A 20,601-nucleotide genomic window follows, 5' to 3' on the forward strand; every position below is an offset into this window, starting at 1 on the left:
GCCTACGAATCTGGCCTTAGGAGGATGCAGCCCCTGAGTTCGAATTCAGCCGTTATTTTAGTTAGGGTCCTTTTGTTTCCCTCCTCCCGCAATGAGTCCAGAGTGCATCAAATCACAGTGCTGCCCTTCTTGGCATGGGAATTTGTTTATTGTTTTTTTTTTTATTTCTTATTGATCTGGGGAACATTTCTGAGATGTTTTCACCATGTTTTAAACATCCCTATCTTCCTAAAAATCCACATTTTGACCTATTTTAAGTTTCCTAGCAAAAATAATCTATTTTTCATGTTAGATCTGGTGTTTAAAAGAGCCAAATATGCTATTTAGTCCAACAATGCTCTACATGTATGGAGGACCAGAAGAGACACTGAAAAAGAAAAACATCCATTTTAAATGTAAGATTTAAATCGTGCAATCAGAAATGAAATTTTAAAAGGGTCTTTGTCATTGCACATTTTGAATTGAATTATTAAAGAGGAAGTGTAAATTGTATTCATTAATCCATTATTAACTATTGCAATTTGAAAATGTATTTTCATATATATATATATATATATATATAAATACCTTCCATAATCACACATCTGAAGAAGTAATTGCATTTTTTTTTTTTTTTATCTCCTGTAACCTTTTCTGGGATCCTTCTTGATCTGAAAACCAGATTAACTAATCACAGTTGCTCTTCGGATGTAACCAGCTCCCTTATTGGTCATCTTTTAAACAAGTGTTGCAGTCTAGCCAACAAGAGAAAGCGTATATAGTCATGTTCTTCTAAGTTAAATCAATATCAAAAACTGTGCTGTAAACTACAGTAAACTGTATACTGTAAACTTCAAACTGAATCAGCAAAGAGTCTAATATAAACTATATTAAGACAACATTTTGAATAGAATTAAAATTAAACTTTTTTTTATTATTACTATTCTTTTAAGTTTGAACCTGAAAAATTCCAAACTTGCCAAAGCATCTTCCCTTCAGAAATTAAAAAAAACCCATGGTTGCTTGGAGTTGGAACAGATCTTCCAACTTGAGTGTGAAGTGCTAGATAGTTTTTTTAATTAAGAGCAAAAACAGAAAAAAAATTAAGAGAACAGCTCTGTTCGTTCTAATGATCTATCTATGTCCCAAAAGTCTCAACATGTCCAGGGACACAGACACATGCACACAGCTCAGGGCAATTTAGAGACACCACTTAACCCGAAATAATGTGAGAAACCTAAGTACCATGAGACAACCAATTCATGCATAGGATGAACATACGCACTACTACCATTTGTTAGTGGGATCCCTTTTTCTTTGCTATCATATTAATCTTATACCTCATTTGACTTAATTGCTTAGTTAAATATTAATTTTATAGTTGTGCATTTCCATTCATATTAAAATTACAGTAATAATGCAATTATAACTTTTATTAAATACTTAATGTTTGATCAGTATTACCGTGCTATAACAATCCTACATAATTAGAGATCCAATTTTATCACTTGACTGTATCTACTTGAATATCTAAGTTCTTTGAGCACCGCAAACTAGTCAGATTGTTCCTAAAGGTGTGAGAAAGTAAACGACTTGTAAAATATTTTTCTTATTATTAATTTGTATTAAATAAATTCAAAATAAATTTTTATTTGGACAGCTTTTTAATACAGAAGATGATTAGGGCCATTTAAAAAAAAAAACAAAGCCCATTCAATGAGACAATTTGTTTGTTTTTTTATTTTAGATTATATTATTTTTATCTCAAAATTCTGACTTTTTTCCTCAGAACTATTCTCTTAGAAATATGACTGCTTTTAATATTCCTGCTTCCAACTTCTTTGTAATGATAATCGTGGGCTTTGGTATGACTTTTCAAACGAGATACATTTTTATTTATTTTAATTTTTTAATTTCATTTAAAAAATATAAAGTTAATAAAATTAACAATAAATAGAATTAACAATAAAGTCAGAATAAATTTTTATTTTTTTTTTTATTTTATGTAAAAAATTATAAGGTTGATAAAATTAACAGTTAAGTCAAATTATTTTTCCTTTTTTGGGGGGGATGACCGTTTTCATGAGTTTTTTTATTTATTTAATGGCCCCAGTACTTTTCTGTATTTTAATATGTATTAATCTACCAAAGCCACATTTTTTTTAAAACAACCTGAATGCCAGTGTTTTTGTCTACCATGTGTTTAGTGCCGCGTGTAACTGTTACCTTGGAACACCGCGTCAAAGCTCGTCGCTCACTTCTCATAGCTCCGCCCTCGACAAGCAAACATCGGGATGAAGAGTTGTGGCAAAGAAGCGCACCCCTCAGTTCTAGCTCTGTCCAATCAGCACCGAGGATGTTGGCTATGTGTTTTGTGTGGTAAATGCTACGAGCGAGGCTAGACAGTCAGTATGGCGGAGGGGAGCAGTAACAGCGACCCAGAGGGGCTAGAGAGACAGTTAGAGAGTCTGTCGAGTCGGTACTCTGGTGACGAGTCCGAGACTCGCAGTGAGCTGTTCTGCGTTGATTTCTGCAAGGTAAGGGTCCGATGTTATAAGCTGTATACCGGGCTCGTTGTTCAGGAGGAGAGCGTTGATGTTAGCCTGTTCCCCTCCCCCAGAATTACATTAGCAACGGAGCTGGTTAGCATGTAGCCGCTAATGCTTCTCCCCCCTTCAAACCATGAAAACGAGTCAAACTTATTTTATATCACATGCCAAGTTTTTCAATCGCCTACCAAGATGGTGGACTAAAATAACAAAGCTTATATAGCAGTTAAAACCGTGACGTTAAATGCTTTCTGTTCAGCTAAAAATATGCTAGCAGTTTAGCTAACACTTAAGATGTACCATCAAGTTGTTTTCAGCTATCAACCACCGTCATTCCAGTCAACCACTTACCAGTTATGTTTTATTAATATAGCCACATTGTATCTTTAGTTTCACATTAATCACACACTTAGAACAATTAGCTTCGACGTTTACCTTGATTAATTAATAACAAGGTAATGTCACCAGTGTATTAACGTGTTATAAATATCTATACTTGAAATGTACTTTGTGTATTTTTGCCGTAGAGCGAAATTTCTTTTAATTGCATTTTTGAAGTATTTATTTCATGGGCCTCATTTGAAAAAAATAATGGTGTGAAGAATGTTGACCAATTTAACATTATTTTTTGGCTTTTGTCGTGACGCTATTATCAGAAACGGTTTAATAATAAATGATATTTATTGTACAAGACTTATGTCATTGTAACATTATGTGCTATTATGTTATTAGGAAGTAGGAAAGATAAAGAGAAGCTTTTTATTGGTCCTGAGTTAGATGAGTCAAGTTTTGCATTCAAAGATGCTTCATTTAGTTTTCCCTTTTAGGAATACTATAGATGGACTTTCTGTACAATAAGAAAGTTGTAAAAAATAATTATTTTTCTAAATCGTCTTTACTGTACATCCACCACAAAGTGTGTCGTTTACAGTAAACGGTAGGATCTCATCAGGGAAAATCTAGATCAGCTGTTCTCTTAACAGATATTCCTTTTTTTTTTTTATACAAATTGATTATATTTCTATTGATAATAAAACTAAAGGTATTTTCTACCTCTCTAGAATTTGTATTCTGCCTTTAAATTCTGTATTTACTTGTTGTTTCAGTACATATCTGTGTTTCCAAGGAGCCTTTTATGCCCTCAGTTCAACTCTGTTAAAGGATGGGTGTTAAAATGCATGAATTCATATAGATACACTGCTCAAAATGATGAACAGCACAATTATAGAGATGCAAAAATGAAAACCTGACCCTAACAGCCTGGTTTGACTCGCAACTTTTTATAGAATTTGCTCAAGCCAGTTGTATAAACAAATGCCATTGGCCAGTAAAATATTATACATCCCACATGCTTGTGATGTGTCCCACATGCTCGGATATTATTCATAGTTGATGTCTCCAGTAGAGGTGAGTATTGGCATGAGTGTTGCGATTCGATACATGTCGCGATACTTGGGTCACGACACGATATTATCACGATATTGCAGTATCACTATATATTGCCATATTTTCCCCAGCTATCAAAATCAAATGATGAGATAAAACAGCAAGTGCTGTATATTTTCATCAGAAAATATTGATTAGGTATTATTATCCATGTTGTTTGGGGTTTTCTTCCACTGTGACTGCCTCAAATACAGATTTGGTGCTGCACGCACAGTTAAAGGGCTCCACAGCACTTTCTGCCAGAGTGGTGGTGCAGAGGTAGCCCATTTTCCCATCAATGTTTTATGTAACCATTTTTTTTTTTAATCGATACTAAGAAGTGAAAGATCGATATTATATTGCTCAGCCGAATATCACGATATATCTTCAAAACGATTATTTCCCTAGAGATTCCCTTTTTATATTTGGCTTAAATCAACGCAGCCATATTGTTTAGATGTTCTCTCATCTGTGGTCTGGACCACAAAAGGTTATAATGAGATGATCATTGTCATCAAAAAACATTTTGAACATAATAAAATTGCCATCTGCTTGTTTGACTTGAGGAATAAATATGTGAGCTGTAAAAGTTTGGTAAGAAGCTCCCAGTGAGCAGACTGGGATCGGCCATGTTGACATCAACTACCATTCTCCTGGATCTTTACCATCAGAGGGCGACATCAGCACATCTCCATCAAAAACTATAGTCTTGTTTTATTAAATCATGTTTATTTAAACACATTTTCATGGAGGAAAAACTGGTTTGATGATCTTAGTACCTGGTGCTTATGGTTCCCCACTATAATTATAGAGGGAAGACTCTGACACATCTGTGAATTTATTTTAATTTTTTTGCCTCTGCAGGTGGTGGAGGAGTACGCCTCTCAGTGGCGCGTCCCGCTGCCCCAGCTCAGGATCCTAGAAATAGCCCTTCGTCATTTTTCTCGAGCCTCTGCCTTCTTCCCAACAAGCTGTGATCATGTGCACCGCACGCTCGGCAGTCTGGCTCTGTAAGTGCACACGCTATATTTGCTTTGTTGAATTGTGCATGTTTTTGGATTCACGACAGACACAAAAAAATTGATTTTTGATTAGCTTGTAGCTTTGACTTTAGTTTAGGTCTCTAACAGCTGAATTAGGCATTTAATGCAAAGCTACAGAATGACAAAATCTAATACAATAAAGCCGTACACTTATAAGTTTTACCACCTTTAGATATAAATGAATCTCAGTCTATAGTGAGCAGAACTCTAAAGGGAAAGGCAGAACTTCTTTTTTTTTGTTTGTAAAAATTGGTCAAAGATTAGATTATTCCATTAATAATAACCAATGATGGTCATAAAAAGAATTGTTTTTTTTTAAATAAACTCATCATAACTCTAAGCTGTGATTAAAAAATTGTATTGGGACATCCCTAACTCTGGCTATAAAGATTACCCTTAAGATCACCTTTTTATCTTATAATTCTTGATTAAAGTTCATTAAGAAAACTTATACTTATAGTTTCTAATTAAATTTTCGGTTGAAGTTCATTATCTTTCAGGACATTTCCAAAATGGTTCTGTGTTTTAATTAGTTTAAATAAGAGTCTAACCTTTTGTTTGAAGAGGAGATTATGGTATTCGGATTGGTTCTGTGATGGCTGGGTTCGGTACGGTTGGCAGCGTGCTGTGGCGCCTGGGCGTGAAGGCTGGCGGTCGGTGTTGGAGCCCTGTGTGAGGTGCTGGCAGTTCTGGATAGCAGGCTGTGTTGCGCTGCTGAGCCTGGGTGGGGAAAGCAGTCCCTCGGTAATCCGATAGCAGTGAGCGGTCCAAGCACCGGGTCCTTTCTGCTGTCCGGGTGGGAAACATTGCCCTTTGGATGTGGCTTTTACCTGGTTTGGCTCATGGCTCCGGGCCAGTGGGGTTCGAGATGTGGGTCTCCGCCATCTCGGCTCTTGTTGTTCATAATGATATGGAAATCCGTCTGGAGCTGTGGCTGTACTAAAACTGCGCAACTAGCTAGGGTTTGTTGCTTTATGAAATGAAATATTTCATAAAAAATAAACGATGCTTTATTGCCATCAGGCACTTTATTAAACTATACAACAGAGAACACAAGCCGTTGCAACTTTGGTATATCGAATCCAACTGTTGCTGTAAGCGAACGTATGACTACACAGCCAGGGATCCCTAGAGGCGCCCAGCATACTGTCAAATACTCTTGATTTGTATTACTTGGAGCATTTTAGCACGATTTAGACCAGCCACATAGAGAAAAGAGAGGATAATCTACCATCACACACGATAAAACTAGACGCACTCCTTTATATTTGCCCTTTAATAAAGGCTTCATTTTATTTTACTTTGTTCACATGCAAGAAGTGTAAAACTGTATTTATTAAAACAGCTATAAATTGGACTATTTAGTGTTTTCGTATCATAAAATAAAAACGTTTTCTATCCTGATCAAACTTTTTATGTCTGATACGATGCTGATAACGCAGCTCTCAGTATTGATTGATGTCAATATTGACCCAATACGATATCAGCTCTAATCAGACCTACTGTTACTTACTTTGTATTGCTGAATGTTAGAAAAGGCTGTATGTGGGGATATTAGTCCAAACAGAGAACAATAATTTACCAGAGGCAGATTAAAGTGTTGTTTCTATCATCTTGATTATGTTGGAGATTATAGATATCAGCAGATATATCATAGTATTTTTTATTTTTTAAACCAATACCTGATTGGGTCGTCCTGAAATTGCAGTTATCTTCTGTATCCTGCTTATTGTTCTAAAAAATCAAGTGCAACATTTAATCAATTATCTAATTCAAAAGACGAATCCCAATTGTAACTAATTCTAAATAGTTTATTTCAGTAATTGAGAAAAACCTTTCCACTGGGTTAAATTCAGACTGACCATGATTACTGTCATCATTTACTTCCAGTCAGTATCCAAACAATTGCAAGTAACAGAATGGGGTAAAAGTTTGAGTGTTTACACTAGAGTGAGGCTGATTTATCATGGAAGTGGAGAAAGAAAATTGGAAGTTGCCTGTAAAAAGATTTACTTCTAAGTTTTCTGCCACATGCAAATACTGGCTATTAAAGTTTGTGTTCGGGATAAAATGATCTTAAAAAAGCAGTATAACCAAAGGAAGGTATGGAATATGTTTTTACATCTACTTCACCTGTTTTCTATCTTTGATTTTGTTTATTTTTTACTTTTGTCTTTAAACTAATCAGAGTAAGTTTATCAACTAAGCCTAAACTAAAGATGTAATTACGTGTTACCTGTTACAGCGAGTTAGCAGCATACGCGCAAGCTACACGAATGTTATGTGTGCCACAACTTCCCCATTTGAGGAAATTTCTTCCCTGCTCAGAAACTGGTTGCTGGCATAAATTTTTGTTTTCAAATATGCGTATTGGGGCTGGGCAATTAATTGCATTTGCAATACAATCACAGTTTAGAAAAAATTTAATTTTCAAAGCACACAGGCACTCAGTTTTTAGTCGAAATACATTTGCAAGAGTAAGACACTAAATTTGTCCCTCCAGTCCTTTAGGTGGCGGTAAAAAGATTGAAGTGGGTATGCTGTTGCACAAAAGGGAACAGAGAGTTGCAACAAACACCTAGATCTATGCATTATAGCAAAAGTAAGAACTATTTCAAGTAAATGTTACAGTAAATCCTGCAGTAAAACATCGACATGCTCAGTCCAAAGGAAAATCGCAATCTCAATGTTGGTTGAAAGTAATTGCAATTTAGACTTTTGGCAAAATCGTTCAGTCCTAGTATTTATCCAACTCTGCTGGCTTAGGCCCTGTTAGCGCTTCCAGGGTATTTACACCTTAAGATTCTTTGAGAAATGGATGAATTAAGAGTAGCAGGGCCGTTTTTAGGTCAGTTGCATCTTAATGGGAGAAGATTAGTTCTTTCTTAACTTTTAAATCATAAAAAAAAAAAATAATGATATAGAAAAAAAAACTAAAATAAACCTGTTATTGTTATATTTGTCATTTATTCCTTACTTCTCCATCATAATTTCTCCTTTTGTTTTCTCTTGATTTTCTCTTGAGATCCAGAAGTTCTTTAGTGCACCCAGTTCCTCAACACACACTGAAATGTCTCCCTTTTTTTTCTAGGAGTGTTTTTGAGTTGCTGCTGTTTTTCGACCAGAAGGAGTTCAACGAGGAGCCGTTGAAAATATTCACCGCTACATTCCAGGTGAGAAGGAGCAGGCTGGGCCTTATGCGAGGGTTTGTAAAACTTTGCTTTCAAGCTGCTGCAATAGTTAAAGTTCAGGAAGGTTTGAAAACATCTGAAAGGCTGCATCAGGTCCCAGAGATGCTCTGATGTAGAGATCATCCCAGAATAAGAACTTAAACTTTGGAAAATATCTTCATGTGTATCTTCATCAGTGTTTTGTCACTAATGTCTGACTTTATGTCCTAGTTAGTTATTGTCTTTAATCATAAAATAGTTTTTTTGCAGTGTATAGGTTTTTAACATCAGATGATGTCCATATTTTTTTTTCTCCTAGTATCTTGTAATATCTTAGCTTATTTTCTGAGTTTTCTAGGTTAATTAGATAAGAGCTCTTCAACGTGTGTTTGTCCTTGTTCTCCTCCAGGAGTGTCATTCGGTCTTGGCGAAGTATGAAAATGTTTTTTTACTTCAAGTGGGCCGTTTACTCCAGATTGGCGGGCTCTGGACCAGCCCAGCTTTACAGGCCATCCTCAGCGAATCCAGTTTACCTCAGAACGAAGGTACACCGTCATTTCAATGTGGCTGGAATCTTTTTTTTAATATTCTCCTTAGAGCTCATAAACTCAAAATATGTTTTCTCTCCCCAGTGGATTGTTACATCAGCTCCGAGCCACCGGCGTTCCTCGAACTCCGTGTTCGCTACCTTTCATCCTGTGGACGGGACGGCCAGGCCGCCGCCTTGGCTAAATGTTGCGTCTGGCATCCCGCTGCAGGACAGCTGTTGTTCTTCCTCCAGTTCTACCTCTCATGGCTTATCAAAACAGATCAGCACGACCGCCTGCAAGAAGAAGTCAGTGGAGCTCAGTTCTAACCCTCCTTCCTCGATCAATCGGTCTGTGGTCTTGTTGCTCAGTGTGTTTTACTGTTTCTAGGTGGCTGACATTAACGGTAAAGATGCGCTGCACATCATCTGCAGCTTGGAGGGTCAGGAACCAGATGAGCTGCTCTTAGCCCTCACCACTGCCTGTCTATCTCAGCAGCTCCAAAGGGGGGATATGTTCCATCTATGGTAAGTAAACTATGAATATATGGTTGAGCTTCTAAGTGATCATAATAGAACGGTGATGAGAGCGTTTGTTTGTTTGTAGCGAGCTAGTCCTTGTGTGGACTAATCTTCATAGACGGTTAAATTCGTCCAAACAGACTTTATTAGAACAGTGTCATCAACTGATGCGGTCTGCGACAAACGTCAAATCCATCTTCCCCTTCATTAGAGCCGTACTGCAGGAGGTGAGTCCAGAGATGTTGCTTTTTGTTAGAAGCGAGGAGAGGTTTTACCATTCCCTGACTGTTCCGTTTCCACCCGTCCAGGTTGGTGAAGACGCTGTCCAGTTCTGCGTGGAGCTCTGTGCGAACGCTCTGAGGTCTCGTCTTCCATGCGACGTCCTCACTAAGACACTCATTTATAAAACCATCGCCGGCCTGCTGCCCAGCGATCTGGACGTCTGCCGGGTGTGCGCTCTTCTCGTTTTCTTCCTGGAGCCCACCGTTGAGGCTTATAAGATGGTGTACCTGCTATATATGCACCCCGATCAGGAGTACCATGTGGACGACAGCCCGATAGGAAATAATATTCGATTTGAGACCCTACAGGTAGGGGGTGACACTCTGTGCACATTCTGATGGGTGGGGGAAAGAGTTTGGGTTCCTAAGGAGTCACTTTTTACCTGCTGCACTGCATCTCTGCTTCCTAAATCCATCAACTTGCAATGTTATCCTTTATGGGTATTGAGCAACTCTGTTAGAAATGCAGAATTTCATATTTTAGGAAAAAAAAGGGAGGATTGAGTCCACATTTTTATTTCTACTGAACATAACTGATGTTTTTGCATAATAATAAAAACTTTGCTGGCAATAATTGATGCTGAAGGCTGTGAAATGTCTGCATTTGTCAAAGGTCAGTTTTCAACGATTTAATAGTGCAAATTCAAGAAAAGGCATCTATGGTAGTTTTATATCAGCTTTTTAATATCAGTAATATAATCCTAGTCTGTAAGAGACATTGCAGATCTATTCTCTTTGCCATCCTCTGTATGGAGACCCGAAGAAATCAAAACCATCCTCAACAAAACTAAGAGGTACATTTTGAGCAGGGATTTGAGGTATCATCGTTGTGTCACTGAGTTGAGAAAATATTCATGCGTAACCAACTACTGCTAGTGTAGACTGGTGTACCTGGACATTCCACTCGAAACTGGAGGGGAGGTTGAAATTGCTGTAAGGGACAGAGATTGAGCATGGTGGTGGTAATAAAGTCCTGTGGGCTGGTTTCCTGAAGTACAACTAGATTCACCTACCAGGCTCTCTTTAAGTTCTAACCTATTGCATTTATGTATGTTTTAAGAAATGAAACTTGCAAACGTTTTATTTTACCATCATAATCAAAAGGAGATATGGGCTTGATGGGGGTTACTGGTATTGAAGGAAAAGATGATCGATTTGATTACAAGATTATGGTTGAATGCAAATGTTTTCAAGATTTGAAATACTCTAAAGATTTTTGTTCTGATGTTTGTTTTATCTTTTATCTGTTAGTTTATCTTATCCTGGCCCACTGCAGGTCAAGTTACAAGTGGCCAAGTTTAATCACTGATGGATTTATGATCAATAGATAAGATGTATGGTTTCTTTGGTGCTTCATCTGAACATCTTAGACCACAGTTTTTCAAAGTCAACCAACAGAACCAATGCAAAAGGTCTTCTTTTTTTTTGCGAATTTACTCTCTAGAAAATACCTGACGTTAAGGAATAGTTCCAATCAGGTCTTTTTTTTTTTTTTTTTTGTCTGATTGGTCAATACAGAAAAGTCCAGTCAATGTCAATCTGAGATATAAAGCAGGTTTTCATTCTAGCCTAAGGATGAAAGAACCAACTGACAAAAGATCCTGCCTGTATATATGTAAAAATAAAAAACAATGTTTGTTCAGTCTCTGAGCAAGTAGTTGCTAAATGGTTTAGTTCACATGAAATGTTTTATAATGAGCCCAAACCCTGCAAATCCTTTTCTTAGTGTTTAAAAGGAGTGCATTTCCTGGACCCAAGCTTACTAGAAGATTCACACCAAGTATTGTAATAGTTAAAGCTGAGCTGAGTCTGTTTTCTAGGACAGTGAACCACAAACATCCATCTGGAATTATAAGAAGTTTTTCAGCATTTTTTCAAGTTGATTTCTACTCATGATAAATGAAAAGTTTGAAGACTAATTGCTTTCTGTAGATACTATTACAAATGTTCCTCATGCTTTTTTTTGTTTTGTTTTTATTTTGCAGGTCTTAAAGAAGGACCTGTATTTTGATCCGGAGTTTTGGAATCTCTTCGCTTTGCGGACCAACTGTTTGAAGCTGATGAGCGAGAAGGTGGTCAGTGCTGCACTAGAAGAAATAATGGAGGACAAATGGATCTCTAAGTATTGCACAAGGAGTTCTGCCCTCCGCTCAGTTTGTCAGAGAAGAGCTTCAGCTAAGAAACGACACAATAAGGAAGATGTATTTTGTAAGCGAGACTCAAACACTGGATCTAAGAGATTAAGGGTGGACACGGATAAAATGCGCCTGAATAACCACACTTTGAAAAGAAAAGGCAAGCACAGGTCACAAGCACTGAGGGAATCTTCTTCGGGACCTTTGAGGCGCTCGTTTTGGCAGCTGGACAGAATACATGGCAGTTTGACACTGAGATATGATGAACACAGGCGGACAACACGCCTCTCAGAGAGAAACTTGCCAAAACGAAAGATCAAGAAGCCAAAGTGGCTCCTGGAAGATTCAGGGGCTCTGGAGAATGTCCCTATAAAGATGAAAAGGAACGGTTTGAAACAGCAAAAGCTTCTTCGATCCTGCGTAATGAAGAGATCTCAAAGTGGTCCGATCAAGAACAATACAAAATACAAACCTCCAGTAAACACACATCTAAATACAAAGGAGAACAATGAGTACAAAAACGGGTTCTCTTTGGATTCTATTAAACCTACAAACTCTCCACAAATCATCCTGGAGCTGTCCCTTCCAGACAATGAGCTGATGGATACCTTTAGCGATGATTCCTGCAATAGACCCAGAAGATTCCCTCAAGTGCTTCTTTACAAACCGATGGTGAAATATCCTGAAACTTCCCCCCCAGTTAAGACGGGACATAGGAAAGAGGTAATTCTAAGAGCACGGGACTCCACTATGTTTGTGCAACTGTTGCATTGCTACGCAAGACGGCAAAAAGGAAAAGGTAGTGGCTTAAACATTCATAGCTCGGTTTCAACGATAACACGCTCATCGGCGCAGGTAAGTCCATCAAAGGATTCAGAACCTAGCGAAAGACCCGTCTCTGATTCTAAAGGAACAACACCAGAAAAGGTCAAAGAGAAGGGTTCGCATGGTTCAGAAAAACTTTCTAAAGCGCAAAGCACAAAAGAAGCCCATTCCTCAAGAGCACCTCAAACTGAAACGGAGACGGATTTGCAAAACACCGTGAGAGAAGCATCACCTCATTCTCCATCACGTGTGACTGAATTGAAAACCGCGAAGGACTACCACCAAGCTCAGTCGGGAGGAGAAGCTTTTGAGGATTCTGCTGTCGAAATGAAAGTCACCATTGCATCACAAGCTTCCGTTTTAGACAAAGTCTCCAAGTCTGGAGAAGGCATAGACCAAATCTCCAAGGTAGCGAGGAATAGGAGAACCACAGATGAGATCCTTCCAGTTTCAATGAACAATATTGAGTCAGATAATGTTCGTCTTTCCCAATCTGAGAATGTTGCAGTCAATAACATGGAGCAAGGTACCGGGTCAATGTTGTCCGACCACAAGAACTTGATGCCAAGCAGTGGTCTTCTTACCAGTGGGGATGCTACAGAGGAGTTGAGAAAAACTCAGAAGGAAAACATGCTTCATAGTAATGACACAAGCCCGGCCAAAAACATCCATTTAGCTGCTTCTTGTATTGCAACGATCAAACATGGTGCAAGGGACAAGTCGACACGAACGTCAGCAGTTGACACAGTTACTAAAGGTGCACCTGAGCAGTTCCCTGATAAAGATCAGGAGAGGAACAAACCTCTGCCAGGCCTCTCCAAAAGTCTGAGAGGAAAGGGTAAGCCAAAGAATGCTCAGAAAATACAGACTACCTCTAGCACCAATGCGCGGGAGGAGGACACCTCTGTGGTTGATATCCAAGTTAAGAAAGAGGACGCTAAAGCTCATGATGCTCGTTCAGAGACTTCTGAAAACAGTGATCTTATGGAAATGGCTCCAGAAACAGAGGAATCCAAGCTGGAGCATTACTGTACTTTATGCAGCAAATTTTTCACGGGGGCCCGTGTCGTCGAGCACGCAATGTTCCATTTCCGCAGAGACGAGTGCACTTTCTGCAAAGCAGTCTTCAAAGACGACCTGCTGGCCATGATGCACCTCTCTGATCACATCGAGAAAATGAAGAGGTTGAAAGCCGGAGAAACCGGCGCCTCATTGCCCAAAACGAAGACGACAAACGCGCCTCATAGACACAAGGGTAAAGAGAAACCAAAGGAATCTACAGTATCTCCTAAGACCTCGGAAGATATAAGCACCTCTGAATCTAGAACTTTAAGATCTAATAAAAGGCAAACGAGTGAAAGGTCTTCACATGAAAAACAAAAACCCAAGCATATTGATTCTGAAACTTCCTCTCACAGGGTAAATGGGCACATTGGCAAAAAGAATGAATTTATAAAGTTGAAGAAAGATTCAAAGCAGGAATCTGTTCGACAGCAGAGTCCTGCCGAAAGAACACGAGACGTAGGTAATAACGTGCAACGCTGTAAAATATCTGAAAGTTCAACAGTTAAAATCAAAAAGGAGTTGGTAAAATCTTCAGAAGATGGAAAGAAAAGGAGAGAATCTCTACAGCTCCAACAAGAAAGCACTAAAAAGATTGGGGGTATGCAGAAAAAAACAGACGGGGCGCCAGAGAAAATGGTTTCCTGTCCTTCGCAAAGATGCACGTGGTTTGCAGATCTCTTAAAGAACAAAGTTGGTCTCCTGTACCATGCACTGGACAAACACTACGGCGACGTCAAGCCTTTAGAGCTGGCCTTCCGTGTGGCCGACAACAAATGCAGCATTTGCATGAGGGTCATGTGGAGTTTTGAACACTTCCAGCACCACGTCGAGAGGCACAGAATCATCCCCAGGCATCCCTGCCCTCACAGGGGTTGCAAGGCCAGGTTTAAAAGCGGAATGGAAATGAGACGCCACGCCAGGAAACACAGTCCTCTGCAGGCAATGTGCTGTCGCCCCGGCTGCTCCAAGTTATTCATTTGTCTCTGGGCACTGAACCTTCACGAAAGGGAGCACTATGCTTCCAAGTTAGCCATGTCGGACTCCAGTTTAAACGGACAAGGAGACGAAAAAGCTCTCAAAACACCACATGGAAAGAAAACTCAGAGATCAGAACATGCTTCTGAGTCAACCTTAAGAAAAGGTACTAAGTTATCAGAACAAGCAAAAAGTATCTTTACTTTTCCGACTGGTTCATCAGCTCAAATACAAAACAAACTTAGACCCAGAAATAAAAGCACAGATTCTAATGTTTCTGAGAAAGAAACCTCTCTTCCACCTCTGACCATTAATCTTAGGTTAAGGCAATCTTTAAGGGAAGCCAAAGCCACAAAGCAAGTTCCTAAAAGTCATAAAGTCATCTCATCATCCTTTTTGAAACACAGAAACAAAGTAAAGACGAGGATAAAATTAAGAAACATCAGAATGTCCACTAGAGGTCCTGGAAGAAGAAAGTGCCCTCCGAGGTTAAGCAAAACTGCTGCCGGTCAGAAGATGCCCCCTCCAGACACCCTGATGCTGCCAAGAATAAGCACCAAGGCGAAAGCTGTAAAAGAGAAGGGTGAAGCAGCTCAGGATGAAGGGACAACTACAGAAAAGACACCGAATGATTCAAAGTCAAAAACATCAAAGGCCAAGCGGATTACAAGGAACCAAATATCCAGCAAATCCCATTCCACCACTTCTAACAAGGCTGGATTCTCCGATCTCAACAGACAGAAGCCAACTGTGGACAAAACGAAACTCCACAAGATCCAAAAACATTCTGTGCCTTCAGATTCTAGAAAGCGAAAGAAAAATGACATTGGTAAAGTTAAAGACAATAAACAGACTATGAAGACGAGTCAAAAACAAAGTTCTGCTTCTGCGAAGGCAGAGGAGTCTGAACCAGTTAAAGGCAAAGTCGTAGTCGAAGGTTCTGTAGATAAGAAAGCAGAAAACCAGGATTTAGGTTTGATTAACGCCATTAGCTCCGTGCCTGATGGGTCAGGTAAATCCACAGACATGCCACCGAAACCACTGAGGGCGAAAACTGAAAGAATTTCAAAGGTATCAGGCGCCAGGAAGGATGAGAAAACCCCCGCTGCCAATTTGAAGCCGATGAAGAAAGCTGGATTGTTGAAGAAAAGGGTCAATCAGAAAGTGAAGGGAAAACATCCAGGCAAAAATCAAACTTTGGAGAATCTTGCCACATCGAAAATGGGTGCACAAGAACAGGATAAAAAAGATAAAACTAAAGGAGCTGAGGGGATATTGAAGGGATTAAAAAGGTTGATGAACAACACCCTTGACGAGAAAGGAAAAAGAAAGGAAACTCCCAAAAATGCGACTCAGGTTTCACCCCTTCCATCAATACCTGACGTTCAAAGTGCTGGTCCATCCAACGTTCCAGAACAAAGCAAGGAGAGAGCTGATAAAGTGGAAAAACCTAAGAAATCAAAGATGGCAGAAAAGTCTGAGACCAGTAGAGCAACAAAGAGACACAAAGAGACTAACAAAGACGGCACTAGAAAGGCTACCAAGAAAAAATGTAAACTAGTAGCCAAGCAGCCTGCAAATCCTCTAGGGGAAGGAGAGCTTATTCCAGCTGAAATGGGGGATCCTCCAAAACCTCCAATGTCTGACCTCGATTCTGCCAGTCGCTCCGAAACACCCGACGAAAAAGGATGGATTCACAACATTAAATTAAGGCCGTGTGAGAAAACCCTTGCTGCATACGGCAAGAAACCATACCTGCGCCTACCGCCCACAGCGTACCTGGACGAAAAGTTCACCACCATGCCAAAGCGTAGGAAAGAGATGCCGTTGTTCCAGTCCAGCAGCGGAGACGTCCCCCCCCAGTTGACCTGCGTGAAAGAAACCCTGAAAAGGCACCGGTGCACCAAGTGCTTCTCCACCTTCAGCAGCGCGGCAGAGCTACAGCGTCACAACCAGCTGCAGAAGTGTTCAAACCTCTTCGGGTTTGACTCCGACGATGAGGGTGAGTTCAGCCTTTGCGTCTCAGAGTTCTAGTTTGCAGGTTATAGTAATCCATCTTCACTTTATTTCTCTTCTTTTTGGTGTTTCAGGTAACAGCTGAGCTAGTTTTACAAGACCAACTACGGGTTAAGATGCTAAGCTAGCAAGGAGCCACAGGATTCATCATACCTCAGTAAGTCGGCGTTACAATATGCTGACCTAGAACTTCAAAGGAGCAGACATAGGTGGTGGTTTGCTTCTGTGGAGCAGACGAAAGAAAACTTCTGAACTGAAGCCAGCGATTGAAGGAACTGTAGTACTGAAGTGCCTGCTCTGAAAAAACACTGTGCCGCGTCGCCCCTCGTCTGGCACATAAAGCAAGGCTCCAAATTATTTTCCATCTGTAAGCCATACAGTGACATTGGTTGATTTTTATTTTTGCACTGTCCTCATCAGAGTTGGAATGGAGATGTCCCCATGTTGAAGAAACATAAAATCAGGAGTTGAGTTTTAACATCTTAGGGTTGCAATTAGAAATATGTATTATGAATAACAGTCTACTATATGCTTTTTTTTCAAATGTACAGCTCTTGTATAAATACTAACTGTATTTCCTACTAAAAAAGGATCCCTGGGGCTTGTTCAGCTCCTTTCTACTCATCATTGCAGTAACCAACCAATAGAGGGCAATGTGCACCAATCTTAAGCTCATTAAAGCAATTTATACTTTTTTTTTCTGATAAGAGAACATTTAAGGATTCATTGCTTTTTCACCCAAATACTTTTTGACATGCTAAAGCTGCTCTGTTTTTATTTACTACTGTGTTGAGTTAAGGAATTCAAGTTGATAGAATATAGAAAAGCTCTGTAATTTAACAATTATCATGAACCAGAAAATGTGCCAGTGTCCTATAACTTTTTTTTTTTTTAATATTGAATATTTTTCACATTAGTTAGGTTTTTTTTTTTTTTTCCTGAATGTTTTTATTCACATTTTATGACATATTTAGCCCAGTCGATCAGCTACTTCTTTTTCAGGCTTCTTTCAAATTCATGATGGACGTAACGCCGGCTCTGTCACCGTGAGGCCGCATGCGTCTTTCACGATCAGCAACAGGTTTTATTTATTTGCTTTCTTTTATAGATATATAAATGTGTATCTTTTGTAAATATTTGAAGAGTTTCAATGGCTTATATAAATGCTGGAGCTGGGTTTATATTTTGTTCTTGAGGGGAAAAAAAATAAAATGTTTCAAATTGCATTTTTTTCTGTCTTAGCCTGTCCTTAGTTTTTTATGTTCTGCACAGACGTCAGTATAATGATGCTAAAACTCCCTGGGATGAAATCAGTTTAATGTATCAGAAGATGTGCAACAGACTTTATTATAGTGTTAGTTTATTATGGTTAAGATGGGGCCAGACTTGCAGGCCAAAATAAAATAATTTAATTATTTTTTATCATGGCAGCTTGAGATAATAGACAAGGAAGAATTGAAGCAGCAGGAATTATCCAAGTTTAGTAGGACAATAAAGGAATAGTACACCCAAAACATGATTAGCCTTCATTTTCCACTCACCCCCATGCTGAACAACACTCTGGAGTACTTTTTTGATATCTCAAATGCATCTGGATATCTGGGAGGCTTCTTGCTGTCTGCTGACATTCAAATAATGGAGGTCTATGGCACCCGAGACAGAAAGGTCCATAAAAGTCCACAAAAAACGTGTCAATACTCCTCCATACTGCTCGTCCAATGTATTCCAAGTGTCCTGAGTGGGTAGCATCCATAATTTACCCGAAACAAAGTCATTTAGAATGTTTTTAGAGCATAAACAGTAGTGTATAGGATTTCCTAAAAGCGCGCGCCTGCGAGTTCACGACGCTACGGAAACCGCGGCAGACCAAACCAGATGAAAGTGCGCATTCAGCTCGGCAAAGAACTCATGCTCTTCCTCAACACTGAAGTCCTCAGACATTTTTCTTTCGTTGTTTCTTTCTTTGCACAGGTAAACAGCAAATTTCTTCTTCTACGCTTGCATTATTGGCAGAGCAGACGCTGAATGCGCACTTTCATCTGGTTTGGTCTGCCGCAGTTTCCGTAGGCTCGTGAACGCGCTTTTAGGAAATCCTATACACTACTGTTTATGCTCTAAAAACATTCTAAATGACTTCTTTTCGAGTAAATTATGGACGCTACCAACTCAGGACACTGAGCAGTATGGAGGAATATTGACACGTTTTTTGTGGACTTTTATGGACCTTTCTTTCTCGGGCACCATAGACCTCCATTATTTGAATGTCAGCAGACAGCAAGAAGCCTCCCAGATCTCCAGATGCATTTGAGATATCAAAAAAGTACTCCAGAGTGTTGTTCAGCATGGGGGTGAGTAGAAAATGAAGGCTAATCATGTTTTGGGTGTACTATTCCTTTAAACAAATTCTGAAGTTATCAATTAATAAGGGCTTAGGGAAGTATCTTTGTTTCTTTTTTGTCTAGAAGTAGTTAAATCTGTTGGAAAGCCTTTTTTTATTTACCCATTCAGGCTATAAAATGAATCAGAAAACATACATTCACAGAGCTTAAAAACATAAAAGGTAAATGATCTCTGAAGTAAATGACAGAAGGGGGGGAAAAAATGCCATTCCACAGCTGTGTAGGAAGGGACGCCATGCTGGGTAGGTATGTAACTTTTGTTGCAGCCTAGTGTTTGGGGCATTGCGCCTTGAATCTGGAGGTTTTTAGTTCTATATATGTATGTGTGTGCATGTATGTATTGTATTTCAATTTATTTCTACAGTGCTCCCCTTGTAATTACTCTAGTTCACCCCTAGGGGGCTCACTAGCCCACACACCCAACCCCATTTTTTTAACCACAGATTCAAAGAGGGAATAAACTGTATTTGCAGCATAAGATTCATGAACTGGGGGCCTTGTTAAAAATTAGCATGATGCCACCTCTTCCATGATTTACAATTACGCTAGGCCTAAGACTGAGGTGCTTTGGAATTATCACCTCATTAAATGTCAATGGTCCCACAGTATGATACTACCTCTACTGTGCTTTGTTTTTGGGGGGCGTTTTAAAGCATTTATTCCTTAAAAATCAACTTCTTGTATATGTATCTCTTTTAAGCATAAATCTTTGCTCACTTTAGTATTGGGTTTGAGCATATGGGTTGATGATCGTTTCATTTGAGCTTGAGCTCAAATGTTTGTATTCGATAGGTTGGTTGTTAGCTGGTATTTTAGACCAAATCCGTTTTCATAACTGCTTGAAAAGAGACTTCTAGCTTGTATTCATTTATAACACTGCTCATGCCTTCACCAGCTGCAGCAAAATATGCTTCAGCCTGTATATGTAGTTTAGAAGACAACACATTTTTAAGATGCTTGCAGTTTAACTCTCCGTCCAGCATTTTTTCAAAAGCCCAACAACGAGTTTCATAAGGCGCCTGAACATCTCACCATTTCTATTGGGTATCATAGCAATGCTATTATCATTGACAGTCTTGTAGCGGGAAGAACTGCTTTCTTCAATTTATTTATTAACGATTTGTTTGACACATCTGGATTTTTAATTACCGTACCTTGATTGAAATGTTTTTTTTTCTTTATATTTTTGCCCGCAATGCTGCATCTAATCAATTAAAAATACCATTAAAGAACCCAATTTATTCAAGAAAAAAGAAATGCAAAAATTTAAGACTCAACACATATATTTCAGTTCTTCTGTTAATTTAGCTAATTACAGATTAAAAACGTAAAAATCAGATAAAAAGAGTCAAAATATTACAACAGGAAAGGACTTTGATCTGGAAAAAAGGATAGTAAGAGTTTAAACAAAAATTACTGCAATAAATTATGTTTAAAAATATGCTTAATAAATCAGGACATACAAGTCAGTAAGACAGAGCCTTTTAATAAATATTTGATTAAGTAATAAAAGAAACTGAAATCCCTGCAGCACAAACGCTACAACCAGTGGCATGATTGGAAATGGGCAGTTACCCAGGGCGACATTGAAAAAGGGGGACACAAAAATGTACATATTACTTTGCATCTTGATCAATTGTTCAAATGCTTTCATACATCCAACTCTGAGTGGCCTCATTTCATGAATAAAT

At 38.9% G+C, this 20,601-nt stretch overlaps 1 protein-coding gene across 1 annotated transcript; it reads left to right on the forward strand.

Annotated features, from left to right (window-relative positions):
• The first annotated feature begins 2,347 nt into the window (after window positions 1–2,347).
• Window positions 2,348–17,737, forward strand: LOC119791189. Its single transcript, XM_038297144.1, has 10 exons — window positions 2,348–2,516; window positions 4,818–4,963; window positions 8,088–8,169; window positions 8,576–8,711; window positions 8,799–9,001; window positions 9,084–9,220; window positions 9,300–9,441; window positions 9,523–9,804; window positions 11,481–16,497; window positions 16,586–17,737. The coding sequence occupies exons 1-10, from the start codon at window positions 2,391–2,393 to the stop codon at window positions 16,594–16,596; spliced, it is 6,282 nt and encodes a 2,093-aa protein (XP_038153072.1). The 5' UTR covers window positions 2,348–2,390; the 3' UTR covers window positions 16,597–17,737.
• Window positions 17,738–20,601: the final 2,864 nt, after the last annotated feature.

The sequence above is a fragment of the Cyprinodon tularosa genome, unplaced genomic scaffold, assembly GCF_016077235.1.
Source record: "Cyprinodon tularosa strain WSP-4 unplaced genomic scaffold, ASM1607723v1 ctg383, whole genome shotgun sequence".
Classification (NCBI taxonomy): Eukaryota; Metazoa; Chordata; class Actinopteri; order Cyprinodontiformes; family Cyprinodontidae; genus Cyprinodon; species Cyprinodon tularosa.

Excerpts from the sequence above, each read along its gene's own strand:
- LOC119791189 (XM_038297144.1), top strand. The coding sequence starts at position 2,391 with ATGGCGGAGGGGAGCAGTAACAGCGACCCAGAGGGGCTAGAGAGACAG. Across the intron at positions 9,002-9,083 it reads ACGACCGCCTGCAAGAAGAA|GTGGCTGACATTAACGGTAA; the intron begins GTCAGTGGAGCT and ends TACTGTTTCTAG. Across the intron at positions 9,442-9,522 it reads TTAGAGCCGTACTGCAGGAG|GTTGGTGAAGACGCTGTCCA; the intron begins GTGAGTCCAGAG and ends CCACCCGTCCAG.